The sequence below is a fragment of the Rhinoraja longicauda genome, chromosome 7 (genome assembly GCF_053455715.1).
Source record: "Rhinoraja longicauda isolate Sanriku21f chromosome 7, sRhiLon1.1, whole genome shotgun sequence".
In the NCBI taxonomy this organism is placed as follows: Eukaryota; Metazoa; Chordata; class Chondrichthyes; order Rajiformes; family Arhynchobatidae; genus Rhinoraja; species Rhinoraja longicauda.
In genome coordinates, this window is record NC_135959.1 from 46,839,495 (window position 1) to 46,864,266 (window position 24,772).

The window sequence follows — 24,772 nt, forward strand, 5'->3', positions numbered from 1 at the left end:
GTTCCAGATGTCAACTTCTCTACATCGGCGAGACCAAACACAGGCTTGGTGATCGTTTCGCTCAACACCTTTGCTCAGACAGCCTTAACCAACATAATCTCCCGGTGGCTGAGCACTTCAACTCCCCCTTCCACTCCCAGTCTGACCTTTCTGTCATGGGCTTCCTCCAGTGTCATAGTGAGGCCCACTGCAAATTGGAAGAACAGCACCTCATATTTCGCTTGGGCAGCTTACAGCCCAGCGGTATGAACATTGATTTTTTTAACTTTAGAAAGCTCCTCTGTCCCTCCCTTCCCCTTCCCAGTTCTCCCAGTCTTCCTGACTCCACCTATATCCTTTCTTTATCCCCCCCCCCCTGACATCAGTCTGAAGAAGGGTCTCGACCCGAAATGTCACACATTCCTTCTCTCCAGAGATGCTGCCTGACCTGCTGAGTTACTCCAACATTTTGTGATACCTTCGATTTGTACCAACATCTGCAGTTATTTTCCTACACAACTTCCCAGGTAAAACCAGTGCTTGATATGGAGGTATGTTGGCAAGGTTATTAATTGAGCATTTTATACATGAAGATTAGATGAGAGACACAAAATGCTGGAGGTTTACAAGAATGATCCCTGGAATAAGTAGGTTAACCTATGATGAGCGTTTGTCAGCACTGGGCCTGTACTCGCTGGAGTTTAGAAGAATGAGGGTGGGGAGGGGGGGACCTCATTGAAATACACAGAATAGTGAAAGACTTGGATAGAGTGGATGTGTAGAGGATGTTTCCACTAGTGGGTCTAGGACTAGAGGTCATCGCCTCAGAATTAAAGGACGTTCTTTTAGGAAGGAGATGAGGAGAAATTTCTTTAGTCAGAGGGTGGTGAATCTGTGGAATTCTTTGCCATAGAAGGCTGTGGAGGCCATGTCAATGGATATTTTTAAGGCATAGATTCTTGATTAGTACAGGTGTCAGAGGTTATGGGGAGAAGGCAGGAGAATGGGGTTAGGAGGGAGAGATAGATCAGCTATGATTGAATGGCGGAGTAGACTTGATGGGCCGAATTATCTACTTCTACTATTCCTCATGACCTTATGATCTCAGCGGGTCAGGCAGCATTTCTGGAGAAAAGCAATAGGTGACTTTTTGGGTCGAGTCTCTTCTTCAGACTGAGGAAGATTAGATGGCTGGCTAACAGCAGCTGTGCCTTAATGCGGTAAACATGAAATCTGGAAGGTAATAACTGTGAGAACGAATCTTGATGATGGATTTCAGAGACAGAGAGTGGTACCTAACTCTCAAAAAGGCATCCAGGAAGGTAGAAAGATTCTCAACCAGTGACACAATATTTAGTTGGAGGGATATTTCTGCCAATATAAGTTCAAAGATTGCAGATATTTTTCAACACAAAAGGCCATTTAGCTCCAGATGAAGTTTCTACTCTAATCCCATTCTTATGTATGTTGTCTAATTAGTTACAGCAGAAAAGTACTCAGTAAAAAATGTTTTCAATGGAATGAGAGTACTGTTGCCTCTATCACTCTTTCAGTGTCCGGGCAGAAATGTCTGGGAGTGGGCTCAACTGGGGAGATCTTGAAAGAACCGCCAACAACCGAGTGAGGTGGAGGACATTTGTCAATGGCCTATGCTCCCGAGAGGAGCAAAGGGCTTAAGAAGGTAAGAAGAAGGTCACTCTTTCAGGAAGCATCAGATCCCTGTTCCATATACAATCTTAGGGATGTTTTTTTTTTAAACTACTCTCCAATTCTATCAATAACTTTAGATTTGTGCCCCCTGTAATTCATTCTTCAGGGAAATGGGTCCTATCTATCCTATTTTCAATTTAGCCTTCCTTCAGCCTCATCTTTTCTGAAAAAAAGAAAAATCTATCCAATTTTTTATATTTACTAATATTCTCAAGTCTTGAAAAATATGATAACCTCAATATCTCTGGAGGTGGTAGAGAGAGCTAATTTTTGTTAAATACACTTAAAAGCAGACTCCTACAATTACAACTATATTCTATGTCTTGTCAGTATCAATGACAAAAATATGGAAAACAACCAATAGACAATAGGCCATTCAATGTGATCATGGCAGATCATGCACAATCAGTACCCCGTTCCTGCCCTTTCCCCGTACCCCCTGACTCCGCTATCATCAAGAGCTCTATTTAACTCTCTCTTGAAAGCATCCAGAGAATTGGCCTCCACTGCCTTCTGAGGCAGAGAGTTCCACAGCTTCATAACTGTCTGAGTGAAAAAAAAAATCCTCATCTCCGTTCTAAATGGCCTACCCCTTATTCTTAAACTGTGGCCCCAGGTTCTGGACTCCCCCAACATTGTTTCCTGCCCCTAGCGTGTCCAATCCCTTAATAATCCTATATGTTTCAATAAGATCCCCTCGTGTCCTTCTAAATTCCAGTGTATACAAGCCCAGTCACTCCAGTCTTTTAACATACGACAGTCCCGCCATTCCGGGAATTAACCTAGTGAACCTAAGTTGCACTCCCTCAATAGCAAGAATGTCCTTCCTCAAATTTGGAGACCAAAACTGCACACAGTACTCCAGGTGTGGTCTCACTAGGGCCCTGTACAACTGTCGAAGGACCTCTTTGCTCCCATAACTCCTCTTGTCATGAAGGCCAACATGCCATCAGCTTTCTTCACTGCCTGCTGTACCTGAATGCTTACTTTCAGTGACTGATGCACTAGGACACCCAAATCTCTTTGTACTTCCCCTTTTCCCAACGACACCATTCAGATTCAGATAATAATCTGCCTTCCACCAAAGTGGATAACCTCGTATTTATCCACATTAAACTGCATCTGCCATGCATCTGCCCACTAACACAACCTGTCCAAGTCACCCTGCATCCTCATAGCATCCTCCTCACACTTCACACTGCCACCCAGTTTTGTGTCATCTGCAAATTTGCTAATGTTACTTTTAATCCCTTCATCTAAGTCATTAATGTGTATTGTAAATAGCTGCAGTTCCAGCACCGAGCCTTGCGGTATCCCACTAGTCACTGCCAGCCATTCTGAAAGGGACCCGTAAATCCTTACTCTTTGTTTCCTGTCTGCCATGGATTTTCTATCCATGTCAGTACCCGACCCCCAATACCATGTGCTCTAATTTTGCCCACTAATCTCCTGTGAGACCTTATCATAGGCTTTCTGAAAGTCCAGGTACACTACATCCACTAGCTCTCCTTTGTCCATTTTCCTAGTTACATCCACAAAAAATTCCAGAAGATTAGTCAAGCATGATTTCCCCTTCGTAAATCCATGCTGACTCGGAATGATCCTGTTACTGTTATCCAAATGTTCCACAATTTCTTCTTTTATAATTGTCCAGCATCTTCCCCACCACTGATGTCAGGCTAACTGGTCTATAATTTCCTGTTTTCTCTCTCCCTCCTTCTTAAAAAGTGGGATAACATGAGCTACCCTTCAATCCACAGGAACTGATCCTGAATCTATAGAACATTGGAAAATGATCACCAATGCGTCCATGATTTCTAGAGCCACTTCCTTAAGTACCTTGAGATGTAGACCATCAGGCCCTGGGGATTTATCAGCCTTCAGTCCCATCAGTCTACCCAACACCATTTCCTGCCTAATGTGAATTTCCTTCAGTTCCTCCATCCCTGTCCACTAGTACGACTTTACTAAAAAAAGCTGCCCGGAGCTCCTCGCTATATAGCAGAAGCAAAGCAGTTGTATCAAAAGGCAGAGATCTGAAGCTTGAAATTAATTGTGGTCTATTTTTGGGGTAGAAGCCTAATACTCAAATTTGAACGGTTTTAAACTCGCTATGAAATAGGCTCTGAAGCTCATTCCAACAACTAGAAAAATTGCTGATACTCATCATACCTGACCCGCCAAATTATTCCAGCACTTTGCGTCTATCTTTCGTCACACAATTCTATTCACTTGGCCTCTTAGCAAACATACACAAGCACTCAAGTCGTTTACCAAAGAAAGACACAAAATGTTAGGTCTGGCATCATCTCTTGAGGACATGTAAATGTGACCTTTCAGGTCAGGGTCCCAACTCAAAACATCACCTACTTATGTTCTCCAGAGACGCTGCCTGACCCGCTGAGTTACCCTGGCATTGTGCGTCTTCCATAAGCACTAATCCAAAGACGTACAGGTATGTAGGTTAATTGGCTGGGTAAATGTTTAAAAAAATTGTCCCTAGTGGGTGTAGGATAGTATTAATATACGGGGATCACTGGGCGGCACGGACTTGGAGGGCCGAAAGGGCCTGTTTCCGGCTGTATGTATATGATATGATATGATAATCCTGTTTCAGGGAATTTGTGATCAATCTCAAGGGCCAATGAACTATGATCAGCTAGAATATTTGTTGCTTGAGAAGGTGGTTTTGGGCAAAATGAAAATTAATCTTAAACAGAATAATTTTGAGGCAACACATTTCAAATCTGAAGAATAAATACTGAATAATTTTAAGAAGGCAATGAGTCAATTTGAGAAAGTGTAGAAAAATCAACAATATTGGTAAGCACAGGGCTGATGCAAAGAACTGTTGATTAAGAACATTGGATGGGATCAAATAATGCAACATTTTGATACCAGAGATGCCATGCTGATACCACTTTAAATGTCTAATTCTTACATTAATCGGCTCTAAATGACTAATGGCCAAAATTTATAGAGCTGGGACTCAGGAGTACAGACCTGGGTCCAAGGAGTTTACCAATTAACCCTGCTGTAGATACAGATTACCCCCATTGTGGGCACGAGAACATGATAATAGACAAAAGATTGATTTTAGTACTTGAAAATTAATTAATTAATATCTTTTATTTACAATATTCTCCTTGACATTGACATTCCGTCATCAGAATCTTATAGACGAGCATGGGAGGACGAATTGAATCAATTTATAATGCAAGATATATGGGATGAAAGTTTACAACATATACATCAATGTTCATTGAATACTAGACATTCCTTAATACAATTTAAAATAATACATAGATTACATTATTCGAAGACGAAATTAAATAGGATTTTTCCTAGTATCTCTCCTATGTGTGATAAATGTCAATTTCAAGAAGCTAATTTAACTCATATTTTCGTAACTTGTATAAAAATGCAAAACTTCTGGTTGGAGATTTTTTAAATAGTTTCTAAAGTTATTAATAAAAAATTAGATATGGACCCAAAATTAATTATATTAGGATTATCAGAACATACTACAAATTTTACAGTAAGTCAGGTACATTTTCTTGATTACAGTCTAATAACTGCGAAAAAACTAATACTAAAATTTTGGAAAAAACCAATAACCCCCACAATTAAAATGTGGACTATGGAAATGACAGAGACCCTGCATTTGGAAAAAATAAGGTTTGCCTTAATCGACAAACCTGAGTTATTTTTAAAAATATGGTCTCCATTTATTGAATTTTTAGAAAAGTAAATGGGTTTGGCACAGGACTAAAATAAAAAAATTAAAAAAAAAAAAAAATTTAAATAAAAAGTTGAAACTTGAGTTGGGGGTTGGATGTACAGCTGTGGTTTTTGTCTCCCGGATCTACTCCCGTTAATTTTTATTGTTAGATCCTTTTTTTTTTTTAACCCTCTTACTCTCTCTTCCCAAGTTTATAGTTTTATATTTTTATTTTTACTTTCTCTCTTCAAAAATTTAAAAATTGAAGCTATGTAAGAACTTTGTAACAAATGTGTTTTTTTTAAAATTTCGATTTGTACATATGCTTTTAATAAAAATTAAAAAAAATAAAAAAAGTACTTGAAAACAACAAATTTCACACTGTTTCGAAAGGACATCGACACAATGTACTGATTAGCATTTATTTTTGTGCCATAGTGCACAGTCTATGTTGATCAGGGTGCCATTTTACATATTATCCCCAATGGCCTATCTTCTCCTTGCCTTTCCCAGGATATTTCGTAATTTTCAGGTGGTGGAACGTGTAAACATTGAAAGGATAGACTGGAGAGGCGAGTGGGTCACTGTAAAAGTTCAGTGATCGGCTTGGGAAGCAGGTCATGGTGACTTTGGCGCATAGAAGCAGAGGTGGCTGCTGGAGACAATGGACAAGTTATGGTGCTGACAGCTGTGAGAGGCCCTACAGCAGCCAGGTGAGCAAGGGAATTCAAGCGCAACAGCTGCACAGAGCGGGCGTGCAAGTAGCTAACCACGTCGCGATGGGCTAGGCCAACATCCAATTCATTGATCCAGTGTCGCAAGGAAGTCAGGCTTAAAGTGAAAATAAAGGAACATTCATATCTCCTTAGGTGAAGATTGGTCTTTTCAAAATCTTGGAAGTTGCACACAATGGTGCCAGAACCTGGCGACTTTCAGCATGCTCATCCAGAAGAGAGTTTATTATACTTTATTTTTGGAGTATTTAACTGGTAAGCATACAGAACAAACATTTCGCTGTGACAATAAGTAAACCATTGAAGGATTTGGATCTTTTCATTCAAATCTTGCAAAAATTGCTATCTTAGAATATGAAAACTGGCACTCTCAGATATGTTTTCCACCCCAAAGTTGGATATTCTGGCCTCAAGTGAAAAAACGGAGATGCATTTGTTCTGTGCCTTCAAAAATAGGGATAAACACCATCTAACTACCTCAGTGATTCTGGGCCTTAAAGGGTTGGAATAAGAGAACAACATTTAGTAGCAGTGATGACAATGAAAAAGAATCAAATGAGTCTGCAACACGATTGATGGAAACTTCAGGTGAGCAAAGAAAGTCAAATTATGAATATTAGTGAGTGAATTGTTAACATCATGTTGAACATCATCCAAAGTAAATACAATATTTTCAGAATGATACTCTTTGACTCAGATTGAATAAAAGCTCAATTTAAAGAAAACGATTTTTCATTTGACGTGACTGGAAAAGTACAGTAATAAACAATCCCTCAAATATTGACTTCAGATTACACTTACCATTAATTTGGCATCTGTACCAACCTCCGTCGTCAAATAGTGCAGCACACGCTTGTCCTACAACTGGGCACAAGATCTCCAAATTGGCGTCTTTCCCATTATACAATTCAAACATATTTCTTGTAAGAATGAGAAGATCCACATTATCAATCTGCAATTAGGAGCAGTAAATAACAATTACTTAGAAAAAATCTTCATAAAAATTGATAGACCAAAGTTATCTACAATGGATAAATTCACAGTGCTATTTAAAATAATAAACAGTCCACAGAGATGAGGAAGGAACTATATTCATGCTGGTCAGACAGACACTAACAAGAAACACAAGCCGTTACAAATCTGTCCTTTTAACAATTAACTATTTACACCACAATCCAACACTTACAATTTCCACACATCCAATGGAAATATATAGATGGTTCCTTTTTCTAATTAACACCCAATTACCAAACGATTCTTAGTCAATGCAAACATTTCCTCTTTAAAATAAAGGAAAATCATTGGCAGTGGGAATAGGAAACTTTGACATGGATCAAAACAATAACCTAGAACTGATTTCAGAACACTTCAATTACTTTGTTCTGCGGACAGGAAAACACAAATATTTAACTTTAGTAATGACTAGACCAAGTGGACCCGTTGGGCCCATTCCTCGTAGAGGGGGAACAGGGAAGGGGAGAGGGGGAACAGGGAAGGAGAGAGGGGGAACAGGGAAGGGGAGAGGGGGAACAGGGAAGGGGAGAGGGGGAACAGGGAAGGGGAGAGGGGGAACAGGGAAGGGGAGAGGGGGAACAGGGAAGGGGAGAGGGGGAACAGGGAAGGGGGGAATGGGGAGCGGGAACGGGGAAACGGGGAAGGGGGAACGAGGAAATCACAGATACAGACCATGACCCCCCTTTTCCCCATTCTTCTCCCCCCCACCCCCCCATTCTCCCCTCCCCCACTCTCACTCTCCACCACCTCCCCTTTCCCCACCACCCCCCTTTCCCCCACTCTCTCCTCCCCAGCCCCTTACTCTCCCCACACCCCCTTTCACCCACTCTCTCTTCCCCCCACCACCAACCACCCTCCCCCCCACCGCTGCTGTCCCCCTCCCCATCACCAACCCCCCTCCCCCCCACTGTCCCCCTCCCCAGTCCCACCCTCCCTCCCACCCCCAGTCTCTCCTCCTCCCACCCTCCCCCTCCCCCCCATTCTTACTCTCCCGGAGCGGCAGACTACTGGAGACGGGCAGCGGCTGTGGCCTAGCCGAGCTGGGATTACTCGCGGCGGTTGTGGGGGAGAGGGGAGAGAGGATAGGGGAGCCCCTGATTGCGGGCGGGCGGCTCCGCTAACGGCGTCCTTCTTGTTTGTGCGAGTGAAGAGAGAGTCCGTGTGGTGACGTCAGACGCGCAGCACTTTGAAAAAATGTGTTTAGAAATAAGAGCTTTAAACTTTCAAATGTCTGTAACTTAAATTTAGAACCGATTTAAATAAAACTTATTATAAACAGTCGCCGCGAGAGTGGTGATTACGGTGGCACAAGAATTGTGGCGCTATGGTTTACCGTTTTGGCAAAATTACAGAAAAACATATATTTACATACGGATATATATATATACACAAGATCTGAGTTTTCAGTAGTATATATATATAGATAGGTTGATATAATATACTAGACCAAGTGGGCCCATTCGGGGGGCAGGGAAGGGGAGAGAGTGTGAGTGAGTGAGCCCTGGACCCAAAGCCTCTCCTGTATTGGTGTAGCACCCTCAACCCCCCACTCAATCCCCCTTATCCCCTCCCCTCCCCACTGACCCACTGTCCCCCCTACCCCACCCCCTCCCCTATTCCCCATCGCCACTGTCCCCCTTCCCCCCACCCCCACTCTCTCTTCCCCCCACCACCACCCCCCTCCCCGCCTCCCACTGTCCCCCTTTCCCCCCACCGCCACTCTCCCCATCCCCACTCTTCCCTCCTCCCCACCCCAGCCTGCCCTCCACCCCAGCCTGCCCTCCACCCCAGCTCCACTCTCCCCCCCACCCCCACTCTCTCCTCCCTCCCCCTCTTTTCTCACCCTCCCCCCCTTCCCCCTCACTCCCACTCTCTCCTCCCCCCACCCCCTCCTTCCCCACTCTCTCCTCTCCTACCCCCACCCTCCCCTCCACCCGCTCGGCCCCCACGCCCACTCCCCTCCGCGGACCCGTTGGCGGCAAAAGCCACTTACCACTATCCGTGCGTGGAGGGAGGAGGAGGGAGCTCCGGAGTGCGGCCGTTGCTGTGGCCTGGCCGAGCCGGGACTAACTCGAGGCGGATAGCGCGGCTGGGGGCTGGGACTACTCGAGGCCGGTGGCCCGGCAGAGGTATTAGACGGATAGTGCGGCAGGGGCTGGGACTACTCGAGGCGGATAGCGCGGCTGGGGACTGGGACTACTCGAGGCGGGTGGCGCGGAGGAAGGCACGCACAAGATGGCGGAGCGCGAGGAGGAGAGCGGCCGCCATCTTTCTGACATAGATAGATTGGCAGAGGAACTTTTCACTCTATCAGTGCCTCTTTTCAGTTGGCCACATTTTGACACCTCAATATTTAAATTTCATTTCTCATCCATCATCAGAAGACTTCTACAACTCTGTTCCTATTTTATCAGCAACATATTTTGAGACTGCACTCCTTGTGCAAAAGAATAGTCTATGCACGTGGCCCATTACTTGTAGGGCATGTCATTTCAAATTCCTCTGCAATATTTTCACGTTCATGCTTTCATCTGAAAAAGAGCCCTGACCCTATACATTGCTTTTCCATTCCCTCTGTAGATGTTGCCTAACCCGCTGAATTACTCCAACACGCGTTTTGCATCTATTTTTACCTACTTGCTTCTTGGTTTAATGAATTTTTATCCACTGAAAAATTGTTATACCCCACTTCTGATTGTTTTCCTAATTTTCTGATTGAAATTGATTGAAAGACAGCGTGGAAACAGGCCTTTTAGCCCACTGACCATCGACCGCTCACACTAGTTCTATTTTACCCTGCTTTCTTATCCACTCCCTACACGCTCCACTTGCCTTCCACAACCATAAGAGCTCAACTCAAAGCTTTACAGCGAATGCAGCGCCGGAGACGCAGGTTCGATCCTGACTACGGGTGCTGCACTGTAAGGAGTTTGTACGTTCTCCCCGTGACCTGCGTGGGTTTTCTCCGAGATCTTCGGTTTCCACCCACACTCCAAAGACGTACAGGTATGTAGGTTAATTGGCTGGGTAAATGTAAAAATTGTCCCTAGTGGGTGTAGGATAGTGTTAATGTACGGGGATCGCTGGGCGGCACGGACTTGGTGGGCCGAAAAGGCCTGTTTCCGGCTGTGTATATATATGATATATATATGATATGGAAAACCCATGTCCAATACTTCCAGATCTCAAAATCATTCCCAATAACGAGAGGTTAGTGATCTTGTTAATACCACTGGACTTGTAAAATCCCTAACTCAAGACATGCATGGGAAAAATCCTTGCATTTTGAAAGGATCATTAGAAATAACTTAATGCTGGTTGATTACACTGTGAGAGAAAATGGTGGTTATTTTAAACTGTAAAAAATGTGCACACACATTTCCAAATGAATATGTTTGACAAGAAAATTCTAAATATTTAATATTTACCAACTGAATATAGAAATCCAATGGACTGTTGATGTGAGTGACCATTATCCGACTCTCTTTTAAGAAAGGCGGTATAACTGGTAGATAATGCTGCATAGGTAACTCATTGGTTTCCAGATTTGACATGGGAACAAGACATTCACTAACAAACCTGGGAAGAAAAATGGTTAAGAAAATATTCACTATCATATCCAAGGTAGATAATTGTTTGTTTGGATTATTCATCAAGTTTAGGCATTAGATGTGTAATTTACAAAGAACAGTACAGCACAGAGGCAGGCCCATAATGTCTGTGCCAAACATCATGCAGTTAAACTAATCTATTCTGCCTGCATATGATTAATATCCCTCCATTCCCTGTATATTTATGTGCTTATCTAAGAGCTTCTTAAACGCCACTGTCTTGTCTGTTCAAGTTCTTTCCTGCTTGGTTTACATTCCTCAAAGGTCCTGTTTAATTTCATCTTCCTGAATCTTTTGTATGCTTCCTTTTTCTTATTGACCTAAGTTACAACCTTTCTGGTCATCCTAGGTTCCCTTGCCTTGCTATCCTGATCCTCACTGGAAAATACTGGTCCGGAACTCTGATCACCTGTACTTTAGACAATAGACAATAGACAATAGACAATAGGTGCCGGAGTAGGCCATTCAGCCCTTCGAGCCAGCACCGCCATTCAATGCGATCATGGCTGATCACTCTCAATCAGTACCCCGTTCCTGCCTTCTCCCCATACCCCCTCACTCCGCTATCCTTATGAGCTCTATCCAGCTCTCTCTTGAAAGCAGCCAACGAACTGGCCTCCACTGCCTTCTGAGGCAGAGAATTCCACACCTTCACCACCCTCTGACTGAAAAAGTTCTTCCTCATCTCCGTTCTAAATGGCCTACCCCTTATTCTTAAACTGTGGCCCCTTGTTCTGGACTCCCCCAACATTGGGAACATGTTATCTGCCTCTAATGTGTCCAATCCCCTAATTATCTTATATGTTTCAATAAGATCCCCCCTCATCCTTCTAAATTCCAGTGTATACAAGCCCAATCGCTCCAGCCTTTCAACATACGACAGTCCCGCCATTCCGGGAATTAACCTAGTGAACCTACGCTGCACGCCCTCCATAGCAAGAATATCCTTCCTCAAATTTGGAGACCAAAACTGCACACAGTACTCCAGGTTCACCCAATAACAGCTGCTCCCAATTTACTCCTTCTAGCTGATATTTAATAATGTGGTAATCTGCCTTACTCCAATTTAGTAAACAACCCCCAACTTTGACAATGATCAGTTGGATATTGACAATTTACATTTATCTCATGCACTTTGATTCAATTTTCTCAGCAGAGTGAAACTTGGCATACATTCTTGAAATCCTATTTAATATACACCACACAAAGGAGCTAATGCTTGAAACTGTAGATATTTTTCAACAGCGACACTATTGGCATGGTAACAGGCATTGTAACAAAATCTTAATGGTGACATCATAGCAATACAATGAGTTAACAAAGTGTTCTTAATAAAAAAGATTCTACTTTATAATCTTGTTCGTGCAAAAAGCTAACACAAGGAGAAAAGCAGGAAATACAGAGCAACACTACAAATACTAACTCTCCCTTACTTTGTATGTGACCCCCATCTTGAAACTATGTTGTCATTAATTCATTACGCTTGGATCAAAATCCTAGCATCTTCTACCTAATAAAGAAATAGCTTCAGAAGAGCGCAGCACATCAAGGTGGCACCACACCCTACCTTCCCAAGAGCAATTAATGACGGAAAATAAATATTATAAGTATACAAACAGCAACCGACAGTGCAACCAGTGTTTTGTGAACTTTTTGTGATCTATCCATGCTAGATTGATGTGAAAAGGATCGATCAGTCAACTGCCAAGATTAGATATGGACGAAGAGAACTGCTACTTTTACCTGAACAACAGAAGACAACAGGGATTCAGAACCCTGTTACAATGGAAATGTCATGTTGAATCAGTTAGATAACAGCAACATAATAGTAAACCTACTTAACATTCTTGCAAAAATAGCAAATAACCTTCAATAATTAATTAAACACTAAAATCATTTATACATTCTCAAAGGCATACCTGGCTAGTTCCAAAAAAACAAGAGCATCCCTTAGTGATACAGGAACATCACTCTCCATCTTATCCATTGGAGACTTCTTCAAATCCACAAGCAGTTTGTCACCATCCTTTCCCAAAACTATCATTTGTACAGCCTTGTTATCCACAATTCGAGTAAATTCAGTCCTGGCTTCCACATTCCAAATGTTATTCTGTCAAAGTGAATAACAAAAAAGTTGATTAAATCAGATGATATAACAAATTTTAACACAAAACTATTGGAGTTGTGGAAATTTTAAATAAAACAAAAAAGTGCTCGTGGGAGAAGCTCAGGCAAGGGAAAAGTGGGGTTAACATATCAGGTCAGTAAACCATCAGAACTGGAAAAATGCCAGAAATAGGTTCCATTTGTTTCTCAACCCAACTGATGACCTATCTTTCCAGGTTATCCTGTTATTTTCATCCGCCATCTCTCCTTGCTATGTTGCCTGAAATTCTATTCATGGGCACGCTGAGATAGCATCTTCAAAATCAATTTGAAGGAGTGATTGAAAATGTTGCCACAGTACCAGATTCAGAAATGTATTCCCAAAAGCATGAACCAAACTGATAAGAAAGCAGAACTCAAAAATACTTTTCACTCCACATTGTGTGGTGTTATCTCTAGCTCATTTTTCCAGTGCATCTAAAGTATACATAATGCCAACTGAATAAAATTATCAAACATGAAGTTCCAACATAACTATCGAACCTAATTCTATCAAAAAAATAAATCAGAACTAAAAAATGAAAAGCTTAGATGTATAGCTAAATTTCAAGATCAAAGTAAACAAAAATAAAATCTCCTTTACAAAAGGAAGTCAGAGTAATGATCATAAGTCCCCGATTCAAAAGAATCATACATGTGAGTCTATATAGATAAGTTACTTCAATTTTCATTCAAATAATACTTTTAAAAGGAAATTCCAAATGAGTAAGTCCAACGGTAACAAACAGAATTGTTCATCTCTTAAAGCCAAAAAGGTGTAGTTTACAAAACATCCATTAACTGTGTTGCTGGTTTAAAATAAGTCACTTACTGGATTTGCTGGCACAATATCTTTTAATGAGCATTTGATTGCCAATGGAGGTATATTTTTTAATGGTCCTTTCAGTTGGGGGTTCAATTTTCGTACATAATGGCTGAAGTCACTGACATGTGTGTAAACATGCACAACATCCTCCAACTTCTTCTCAGAAATGTCAATTCTATGAATAATAAAAGTTAGTCCAATAGAAAATGATGTACAGGTATTAGATGTACACTTAAAATTCTAAGGGACAGGAAAGATTTGGAGGGTTACGAACCAAATGCAGGCAAAGATGGACAAAGATAGCTTAGATGGAGCATCTTGGCCAGGATGGACAAGTTGGACGAAGGGGTTGTTTTTGTGCCATACGACTCTATGACAGGATTTTTTTTTACTTGGAAAGGCAGAACCTGATGAGGGGGAGTCTGCATTGTTTTGTTCAGGGGAAATCATGTCTCACAAATCTCAATTATTTTTTTGAGGAGATAACCAAAAACATTGATGAAGGCAGGGTGATAGACATGGTATTCATGGACTTTAGCAAAATTTCTGAGTAGGTTCCTCACAATAGGTTGGGCCAGAAGGATAACACATGGGAGGGGAAGGTTTTGGTAACACATTATTAGTTTCCATAACTGCAGTACAAAACCACAATGATCAGACAAAAAAAATCATACGTCTGATCCTCGCTCTGTGCTAAGTCAGCAGATTTTAATCAAGACATTAAAACTATTTTTTCAGCCGTCAGTACTGAAAAGTGACAGAACTAATTGATAACTTGTAACTTTCACTGCAAGTTATATGCAAGTAACAGGCATTGTACAAATTGAATGGGCTTGGTAACCATGTATTTGATGTTGCTTACAGTGATCCAAGATCTTAAATGAGGCGATGGTACCTACAGATGTACTGCCACACATCCACTCAGATATGAGGGTACCTGGCATTTAATAAGAAAAAAATGCAGCAAAACTCACAACTGAAAAAATATATATTTTTTAAACAATACCCTGGAAGTGAAAAGATCTCCGAGTGTCCAAAATCCAACAAAAACACTTGGATTACTGCAACGTCAGTTATTTCATAACTTGTAGAATTGTTAAATTTCTCTTCTTTGTTTTCTGATGGAACCAGTTCTGTGATAGTTCCTCTGCACCATGCATGAAAAATATTGCTTTTAACAATAATTTTCTCATCTGAATTAGAAAGAGAAATATTACAGGAAATAAAACTAACAAATGAGCAATGATAAATCGGGAAACAAATTCAAATGGAGGCCATTTACCAACACCTAACAAAACATAACAAAAACCTTAGTGTGTGGGAAAGAAATGCAGATGCTGCTTTAAATCGAAGATAGACACAAAAAGCTGGAGTAACTCAGACGGGGACAGGCAGCATCTCTGGAGAGAAGGAATGGGTGACGTTTTGGGTCGTTTTGGGTCGATGCCTTCTGAAGGGTCTCGACCCGAAACGTCACCCATTTTTTCCATCCCAGAGATGCTGTAGGTCCCGCTGAGTTATTCCAGCATTTTGTGTCTATCTTCATAACAAAAACCGTAACAGCTCTGAGAACCAATGCCAAAAAAATACCAAAAACAGGAGCAAGATGCAATTCCATACAACAACAATACAACAATATATCTTTATTGTCATTGTACAGAGGTACAGCGAGATTGGGAATGCGCCTTCCATACGATGCAATAAATTAATTAGCTAATCAGTATAAATTAAGACAACCCAGTGAAACAAAATTAGAAAGAGTTTTAAAACAGAATAAAGTTCAAGTAGGTCTGTGCCGGTTCGCTGTGCAATGTGACCATCCGCTCAGCAGGACCGGTTCATTGCAGCTATGGCCCTGGGGATGAAGCTGTTCCTGAGTCTGGATGTGCGGGCGTAGAAGGCCTTGTAGCGTCTGCCCGATGGTAGAATTTCGAACAGATTATTGCAGGGGTGTGAGGAGTCTTTGTGAATGCTGATGGCTTTTCTGAGGCATCGTGTGTTGTAGATGCCCTCCAAGGCTGGTAGCTGTGTTCCGATAGTCTTCTGAGCTCTATGGACTACCCGCTGAAGAGCTCTCCTCTCTGCCTCCGTGCAGCTGAGATACCACACAGGGATGCCATGCGTTAGGATGCTCTCTATGGTGCAGCGGTAGAAGGTCGTCAGCAGCTGTTGAGGCAGACCAGACTTTTTCAGTGTTCTCAGGTAGAACAGTCGTTGCTGCGCCTTCTTGACCAGTGCAACGGTGTTAGTGGACCATGCGAGGTCCTCCGAAATGTGAGTGCCCAGAAACTTGAAGCTGGACACTCTCTCCACACTGTCCCCATTGATAAAGATCGGAGCGTATTCCCCGTCGTGTGATCTGCGGAAGTTGATGATCAGCTCCTTGGTCTTGGAGGTGTTTAGGGACAGGTTGTTATCTGAGCACCAGTCCGCCAGGTTCTGCACCTCCGCTCTGTAGTTTGTTTCATCACCGTTGGTGATCAGCCCGATCACTGTTGTGTCATCTGCAAACTTGACAATGGTGTTGGTGTCGAAAGCAGGAACACAGTCGTGTGTGAATAGGGAGTAGAGCATGGGGCTCAAAACACAGACCTGTGGAGTGCCGGTACTCAAGGTGATAGTGGAGGACAGGTGCGGGGCCATTCTCACTGCCTGCGGTCGCTCCATCAAGAAGTCCAGGATCCAGTCGCATAACGACAAGCTGAGGCCTAGCTGGTGGAGTTTGGTGATGAGCTTGGTGTTGAAGGCAGAGCTATAATCAATGAATAGCATCCTCATGTACATGCCCTGTCTCTCCAGGTGCAGCCTTGCGTGGGTTGACCCTTCGCAGAGCACGCTGTACTTCCTGTGTGCTCAATGTTAAGACCTGTCCCTCCGCCTTGGCTGGGGTTCTTCCAATCATGGTGGTGTTGCCAGTTTCGAAGCGGACAAAGAAGGTGTTAAGGGGGCGTGGCTGCGCCTTGCGGCTGACCGGCAGTCTCTCTGTCTTTTTTCTGTCTTTGTCTATTGTTACTGTTTAAATGTATGTATTGAACTATTTTTAGCTCTGTATATGTGGGGGGTGGTGGGGGAAACCTTTTTTCGAAATCTCCTCCTCAATGGAGATGCGACCTTTTGCCGTGTCGTATCTCCGTTCGCGCTACAGCCTAACACTGTGGAGTTGGCGGCCTCCAGCTGGGATCGACCTTGAAGACTCCGGTCGCAGGGCCTGGACTTACCATCTCGGAGGCTTCGGCCGCGGGCCCTGTAGACGGCAACATCGGGAGCTCGCAGGTCTCTGCCTGGCAACCGGCTTTCGGGAGCTCCAGCCGTAGCAGCTTCGACCGCCCCGAATTGCGAGGCTCGATCGACCCGCTCGCAGGACCTTCATCGCCCTGCGTGGCTCGGCCGCGGCACTTTCCATCGCCCGGTGGGGGCTTAGGACCTTCGGCCTGCTCGGCTCGGCCCTGGGACCTTCCATCGCCCGGCGGGGGTTTCATAAGTCGGGAGCCTCGAGGCAGCAGTTTGACTGCCTGACCGCGGGAGAAGAATGAGGAGGAGATAAGACTTTCTTTGCCTTCCTTCACAGTGAGGGTGTGGCTGGAGCAATCACTGTGATGGTTGTCTGTGTTAAATTGTAATTGTGTGTCTTGTGTGCCAGACCCTGACGTGAGAGGACGCTGGCGCTGTTTGTTCGCCGCTTCTCCGTCTGGATAAATTTTTTGTTTGTTTGTTTGTTTTTATGTCTTGTTTGCTCTGTAAAGTGTCTTTGAGTTTCTTGAAAAGCGCTATATAAATTAAATGTATTATTATTATTATTATTAAGCTCGTTGGTTAGTGTGACATCACTGTGGGGGCAGCTCTTGTAGTCAGTGATGTCCCTGACACCCTGCCACATGCTTGTGGTGTCTGTGGTCTTCCACCCGTTGCCCGAGGGTGTCTTTGGCCCATTTTATACCTTTGTGCAGGTTTGACCCGGCAACACTGTATGCTGAAGTGTACCAGATTTAAAGGCATTGTTGCGTGCCCTCAACAGATTCTGTACCTCCTTGTTCATCCAATGGATTAGAACTAAACTCCTTCCTTGTAATTATTAATAATAATAATAATAATGCATTACATTTATATAGCGCTTTTCATACACTCAAAGACGCTTTACAGGGATTTAAAGAACATAGGGAAGTGAATAAATAGATAAATAAGTAAACGAACAGAGAAAGGAGACAGAAGGTGAGGTGACCTTCAGTGGTTGAAGGCAGTACTGAACAGGTGAGACTTCAGTGATGTTTTGAATGTGGTGAGTGAGGAGGAGTCTCTGACGGTTTGGGGTAGTGAGTTCCATAGGGTGGGAGCAGCGATGGAGAAAGCCCTGTCCCCCCAGGATCTGAGTTTGGTCCGGATGTGGGGGGATAGGAGATTGGCAGCAGCAGAGCGGAGGGTGCAGGTGGGAGTGTGCCTGTGGAGGAGGTCAGTCAGGTAGGATGGGGCCAGGTTATGGAGGGCTTTGTAGGTCATGAGGAGGATTTTGTACTGGATTCTCTGGGGGATGGGGAGCCAGTGGAGTTTGTAAAGGACGGGGGTGATATGGTCACGGATCGGGGTGTGGGTGAGTAGACGGGCAGCGGAGTTTTGAATGTATTGAAGTTTACTGATGATTTTTGAGGGTGCGCCATAGAGGAGGCTGTTGCAGTAGTCCAGACGGGAGGTGATGAAGGAATGGATGAGGGTTTCTGCAGCTGTGGAGGAGAGGGATGGACGGAGACGGGCAATGTTTTTGAGGTGGAAGAAGGCTGTCTTTGTGATATGTTTGATGTGTTTGTCGAAGGAGAGGGTTTGATCAAAGATCAAACTTCAATCTTCAATCAAACTTCCTCAAACTCAATTGCAACAAATCTGAAATCATCATCATTGGTCCAAAAATGCTCACCAAATCCACCCAAAACTTCATCCTCAACATTGATGGTCTCCCAGTATCCACCTCACCTCACATCCGGAATCTTGGAATCATCCTTGATCAAACCCTCTCCTTCGACAAACACATCAAACACATCACAAAGACAGCCTTCTTCCACCTCAAAAACATTGCCCGTCTCCGTCCATCCCTCTCCTCCACAGCTGCAGAAACCCTCATCCACGCCTTCATCACCTCCCGTCTGGACTACTGCAACAGCCTCCTCTATGGCGCACCCTCAAAAATCATCAATAAACTTCAATACATTCAAAACTCCGCTGCCCGTCTACTCACACACACCTCGATCCGTGACCATATCACCCCCGTCCTTTATAAACTCCACTGGCTCCCCATCCCCCAGAGAATCCAGTACAAAATCCTCCTCATAACCTACAAAGCCCTCCATAACCTAGCCCCATCCTACCTGACCGACCTCCTCCACAGGCACACTCCCACCTGCACCCTCCGCTCTGCCGCTGCCAATCTCCTATCCCCCCACATCCGGACTAAACTCAGATCCTGGGGGGACAGGGCTTTCTCCATCGCTGCTCCCACCCTATGGAACTCACTACCCCAAACCGTTAGAGACTCCCCCACACTCACCACATTCAAAACATCGCTGAAGTCTCACCTGTTCAGTACTGCCTTCAACCACTGAAGGTCACCTCACCTTCTGTCTCCTTTCTCTGTTCATTTATTTATTTACTTATTTATCTATTTATTCATTTCCCCTATGTTCTCAAAATCTCTGTAAAGCGTCTTTGAGTATATGAAAAGCGCTATATAAATAAAATGTATTATTATTATTATTATTAAAGATGATTCCAAGATTCCGGATGTGAGGAGAGGTGGATACTGGGAGACCATCAGTATTGAGGATGAAGTTTTGGGTGGATTTGGTGAGCGTTTTTGGACCAATGATGATGATTTCAGATTTGTTGCAGTTGAGTTTGAGGAAATTTGATTGAAGCCAAGATTTTATTTCAGTGATGCAGTTTGTCAGTGTAGAGTGTGTGGTGGTGGAGATTGACTTGGTGGAGATGAGGAGCTGGATATCATCGGCGAAGCCGTGGAAGTTGAGACCATGACGGCGGATTAATTGACCAAGGGGGAACAGGTAGAGGATGAAGAGGAGGGGGCCAAGGACTGAGCCTTGGGGGACACCTTGGGGGAGGGGAGCGGTGGGGGATTTACAGTTGTTAATGGAGATGAACTGGTGCCTGTCAGAGAGGTAAGATTTGAACCAGGATAGGGCTGTGCCGGTGATGTTAAAGGAGGTTTCAAGTCGGGTGAGGAGAATGGAATGATTTATGGTGTCAAAGGCGGCGCTGAGGTCAAGTAGGATGAGGATGTTGAGGTTGCCAGCGTCGGAGGAGAGGAAAAGGTCGTTTGTGATTTTGAGGAGCGCAGTTTCAGTACAGTGGTTGGAGCGGAATCCGGATTGGAAAGTTTCATACAGGTTATTGGTAGAGAGGTGGTATTTGAGTTGGGAAGCTACAGCATGTTCCAAAACTTTGGACAGAAAGGGTAGGTTGGAGATTGGTCTGAAGTTGTTTGGGGTGTCAGGGTTGAGACCAGGTTTTTTCAGAATGGGGGTGACAGCAGCGATTTTGAGGAATGGCGGGACGATGCCAGTGGACAGGGAGGAGTTTATTGTTGCAGTGATAAGTGGAGAGAGAGCAGGAAGGCAGGCCTTGACAAAGCTGGAGGGGATGGGGTCCAGAGAGCAGGTGGCAGTTTTTATTCCTGTGAAGAGGTCAGAGAGGTCGGTGGTGGAGACTGGGGAGAACTGAGGCAGGGGTTGACAGGATAAGGAGGGGCAGGTGGTTTGAGGGGGAGCAGGTGCGTTGGTGGTTAAGGTGCTGTGGATGCTGTCTATTTTGCTTTGGAAGAATGAAAGGAAAGTGGTGCATTTGTCAACTGTGAATGATTGGGAGATGGTGTCCAGGGGGCTGAGGAGTTTGTTTATTGTAGAGAAGAGTGTTTTGGGGTTTCCGGAGCCAGAGTGAATTATTTGAGAGTATTAATGACCCAATAACTTGTTGCTGAGAAATGGAATTGCGAAAACAATTATGTTTGAGTTTGATCCATTAGGTTTTTCAAACCAAATGTGGTAACCTGCTACTGTCGAGCCAAATCAAATGTTTAAATCTAGCATACTTTTCACATCCTGTACACTTCATTAAAATTAAATACAAATTAATTTACTCCAAATTGTTCACAATATGTTTTTAGAAAAACACAGAAAAACAATGATAAAAAGCATTTCAGGTTTACTCTAAGTAAAAAAAAAATTAAATTAAAATTATTAATTTTTACATTGGGAATCAATCTAATTATTCTCATTAAATAACTTTAGCCGACATTATATATTTGTTACGGAAAAAAACCCACTACCAGGTTTTATAAAACAAATTAGTTATTGGTAACCAATATTTTGTTACTCTGTAAGAAATGCCTTCTAACTATCTAGTCAGCTAATAACTGCTTCCAGTGAGTAAAATGCAGAAGTCTCTGTGAGAAAATCTATGAATCGTCTTTGCTTTAAAGGTTACCTAATTCCAGGCATTGGAACAACAATCCAATTCCTGATAGGCTTCAATTGCAGTACGTGCAACTACTGTAGAGGCTCGATAAATATTCAAAGTGGAAAGTTTACTGGCTATCTTGCAAGATTAAAAATAAGTGTTTTGAATTATAAGGAACAACAGTTCACTTACCAAGCTCCAGAACGGATGCAGGACATTTTTGCATATCCATACTACGACAGAGTTTGCCTGCTTCTGCAGCCAAAATAGCAGCCTTCTTTTTCTCTGAAGATTTCTGAACGTAAAAGTGGCATGGATTTATCACATGACTGACGGAAACCAATCCACGAAAACCTGAAGTGCCATAGAATGAAGAAAACTGAATAGGAAACCAATTAAAAAAATAATGATGTGAATATAGACTATACACATCCCAACTCCTACCTGCATTACAGCAAAAGCTGAAGTCTGAAACACATTTCCTGTAAAAACTTCGCTTTGGTCTCTTTAATACTGGTCTAAGAAATTCTAGATCATTATCACCAATTATATCTGAAACACAGAATATACAAGCATTCTGAAACAAATCGCAAAAGAGTGATTATAGAAACATTTTGAACTTTAATATTTAAAAAATAAATAGATGGAAGTTAATTTATAAAAAGTATCCCACGAAATGTCAGTTTTGTTTAATTTCAAACAGCATGGTATTTTTCACTACACTTCAAGATTTCAATAAATGTAGACATTTTTAATTATGAACAATACAAAAATCTGTACACTACCAGGCTGATTCCCAATTGATCATTTTCAAAACATGAGGTCTTGCCAAGAGCTACAAGTTGTCCCATTTTGTCCTAACTTAATGCACAGTAACTTTAGGTATTTCACCCAATCCCGTGAAGGCAACTAGAGAATAAGCGTTATCTTCAGGTCCAATGTCTCCATATTTTTCCTCAAAGTCCAGCTAAAGAGAACTGATAATATTCATAAAAGATGGTTCCAAAAATAAACAGAAATAATACACAAGATAGATACAAAGTGCTGGAGTAACTCAGCGGGTCAGGCAGCATCTCTGGAGAGAAAGGATGTGTGATGTGATGTGGCCCTTTTCCAGACTGAAAGTGTGGGGGTGGGGGGGGTGGGGCGAGGGGAGGTGAAGACTTCACTGTCTGACCCGCTGAGTTACTCCAGCACTTTGTGTTAATCTTTGGTATAAACCAGCATCTGGAGTTCTTTACTTCCAGCAATAATACGTACTTGGCTTGTTATCTTCAAGTATTTCTTCAACAGTATCCGTATCTCTTGCAAGGCATAATTTGTTTTGATTGTGTAATGAAGACATTTCATCAAATGCTGGGCCATTTCCCAGCTGCGAAACCATTATTGCTGATTCATTCACGTTATAGTCCATTACAGAATCCAACTTTATTTCGGACGATTCATTTTTGTAACTAGCAAGATCCTGTCCTTCTCTAAGTGGACAGTTTAGCTTTATAATTTTTTCAAAAGCATCATTAAACAATGTATTTTCTGTCTGTGAAGCAAGAAACCTGTATGCAAAGAATCAAATATTATTTATTTGACAATGGAAGTATTTGAAATAGGTAGAATAGAGTCATAAAGTGATACAGCGTGGAAACAGGCCCTTCGGCTCAACTTGCCCACACCGGCCAAATGTCCCAGCTACACTAGTCCCACCTGCCAACGTTTGGCCCATATCCCTCCAAACCTGTCCAATCTATGTACCGGTCTAACTGTTTTTTAAATGTTGGGATAGTCCCTGCCTCAACTACCTCCTCTGATAGCATATTCCACAGGCCCACCATCCTTTCTGTGAAAAAGTTATCCCTCAGATTCTTATTAAATCTTTTTCCCTTCAACTTCAACGCATGTCCTCGATTCACCCACTCTGGGCAAAAGACTGTGCATCAACCCGATCTATTCCTCTCATGACTTTTTACACCTCTCTAAGATCACCCCTCATCCTCCTGCGCTCCAAGGGATAGAGTCCCAGCCTACTCAACCTCTCCCTAGCTCAGACCCTCTAATCCTGGCAACATCCTCGTAAATCATCTCTGTACCCTTTCCACCTTGACCACATCTTTCCTATAACATGGTGCCCAGAACTGAACACAATACTCTAAATGTGGCCTCGCCAACGTCTTATACAACTGCAACATGACCTCCCAACTTCTATACTCAATACTTTGACTGATGAAAGCCAATGTGGCAAAAACCTTTTTGACCACTCTATCTACCTGCGACTCCACCTTCAAGGAACCATGCACCTGCACTCCTAGATCCCTCTGCTGTCCAACACTCCCCAGAGTCCTACCATTCACTGTGTATAATAATTAAAAAAATTAAAGGGATACGAGTCAAACATGGGCGAATAGCACTAGCTTAGATTGGGCATCATGGTCGGAATAGCTGAGTTCGGCCAAAAGACCCATCTCCCCATGAAAGCCCTCTCATCTTAATAATTCTTGGAGTAAATCTTTACTCCACCCGTGAGGTGTCCATTCTTCCGAAGCATGTACCACCAGATTCAAGAACAGCTTCTTACCTGCTGATTTCAGACTCTTGAACGGACCTCTCATATGCCAAGGATGAATTCTCGATCTTCCAATCCACCGCATTGCGGCCCTAGCAGTTTTTTTATTATACACACTTTCTTTTGAGCTATAACACTATATTTACATTCTGTTTATTTTGTCTTTTGCACTATCTGATGTACTTATGTATGGGATAATTTGTCTCGATAGCACATAAAACAAAGTACATGACAATAATAAACCAATACCAATATACAAACAAACATAGCAAGTTAACTTCCCATAATGGTAAATTAGATAAAATGCTAGTTAAACTGTTTCTGGCAGAGTTATTCGAGGTAACTTAAAAAACCCTGCTCCACCTTAACATCATAAAAGTTTGTAGGAAAGAAAACTGCAGATGCTTGTTTAAATCGAAGGTAGACACAAAATGCTGGAGTAACTCAGCGGGTCAGGCAGCATCTCTGGAGAGCAGGAATGGGTGACGTTTCGGGTCGAGGCCCTTCTTCAGATTGATGGCAGGGGAGGGGGCGGGACAAAGATAGGATGTAGTAGGAGACAGGAAGACTAGTGGGAGAACTGGGAAGGGGGAGGGGAAAGAGAGGGATCGAGGAACTATCTGAAGTTAGACAAGTCAATGTTCATACTGCTGGGATGTAAACTGCCCAAGCGAAATATGAGATGCTGTTCCTCCAATTTGCGCTGGGCCTCACTATGACAATGGAGGAGGCCCAGGACAGATTGGGAACGGAAGGGGGAGTTGAAGTGCTGAGCAACCGGGAGATCAGGTTGGTTAAGGCGGACTGAGCGGAGGTGTTGAGCGAAATGATCGCCGAGCCTGCACTTGGTCTCGCCGATGTAGAGGTTGACATCTGAAACATCGGATACAATAGATGAGTTTGGAGGAGGTGCAGATGAACCTCTGCCTTACCTGGAATGACTGTTTGGGTCCTTGGATGGAGTCGAGGGGGGAGGTAAAGGGACAGGTGTTGCATCTCCTGCGGATGCAGGGGAAG

General features: G+C 43.1%; 1 protein-coding gene across 1 annotated transcript in view; it reads right to left on the bottom strand.

Moving 5' to 3' along the window:
- Positions 1-24,772, bottom strand: part of rnf17 (ring finger protein 17) — an 83,325-nt gene that overhangs the window by 43,296 nt on the left and 15,257 nt on the right. Inside the window, exons 8-15 of the mRNA XM_078403208.1 lie at positions 22,459-22,751; positions 21,643-21,750; positions 21,391-21,552; positions 14,747-14,933; positions 13,747-13,915; positions 12,689-12,879; positions 10,587-10,737; positions 6,946-7,096 (exon numbers count right to left, since the gene is read on the bottom strand). Coding sequence (XP_078259334.1) covers positions 6,946-7,096; positions 10,587-10,737; positions 12,689-12,879; positions 13,747-13,915; positions 14,747-14,933; positions 21,391-21,552; positions 21,643-21,750; positions 22,459-22,751 — 1,412 coding nt within the window. The remainder of the gene's footprint in view (positions 1-6,945; positions 7,097-10,586; positions 10,738-12,688; positions 12,880-13,746; positions 13,916-14,746; positions 14,934-21,390; positions 21,553-21,642; positions 21,751-22,458; positions 22,752-24,772) is intronic.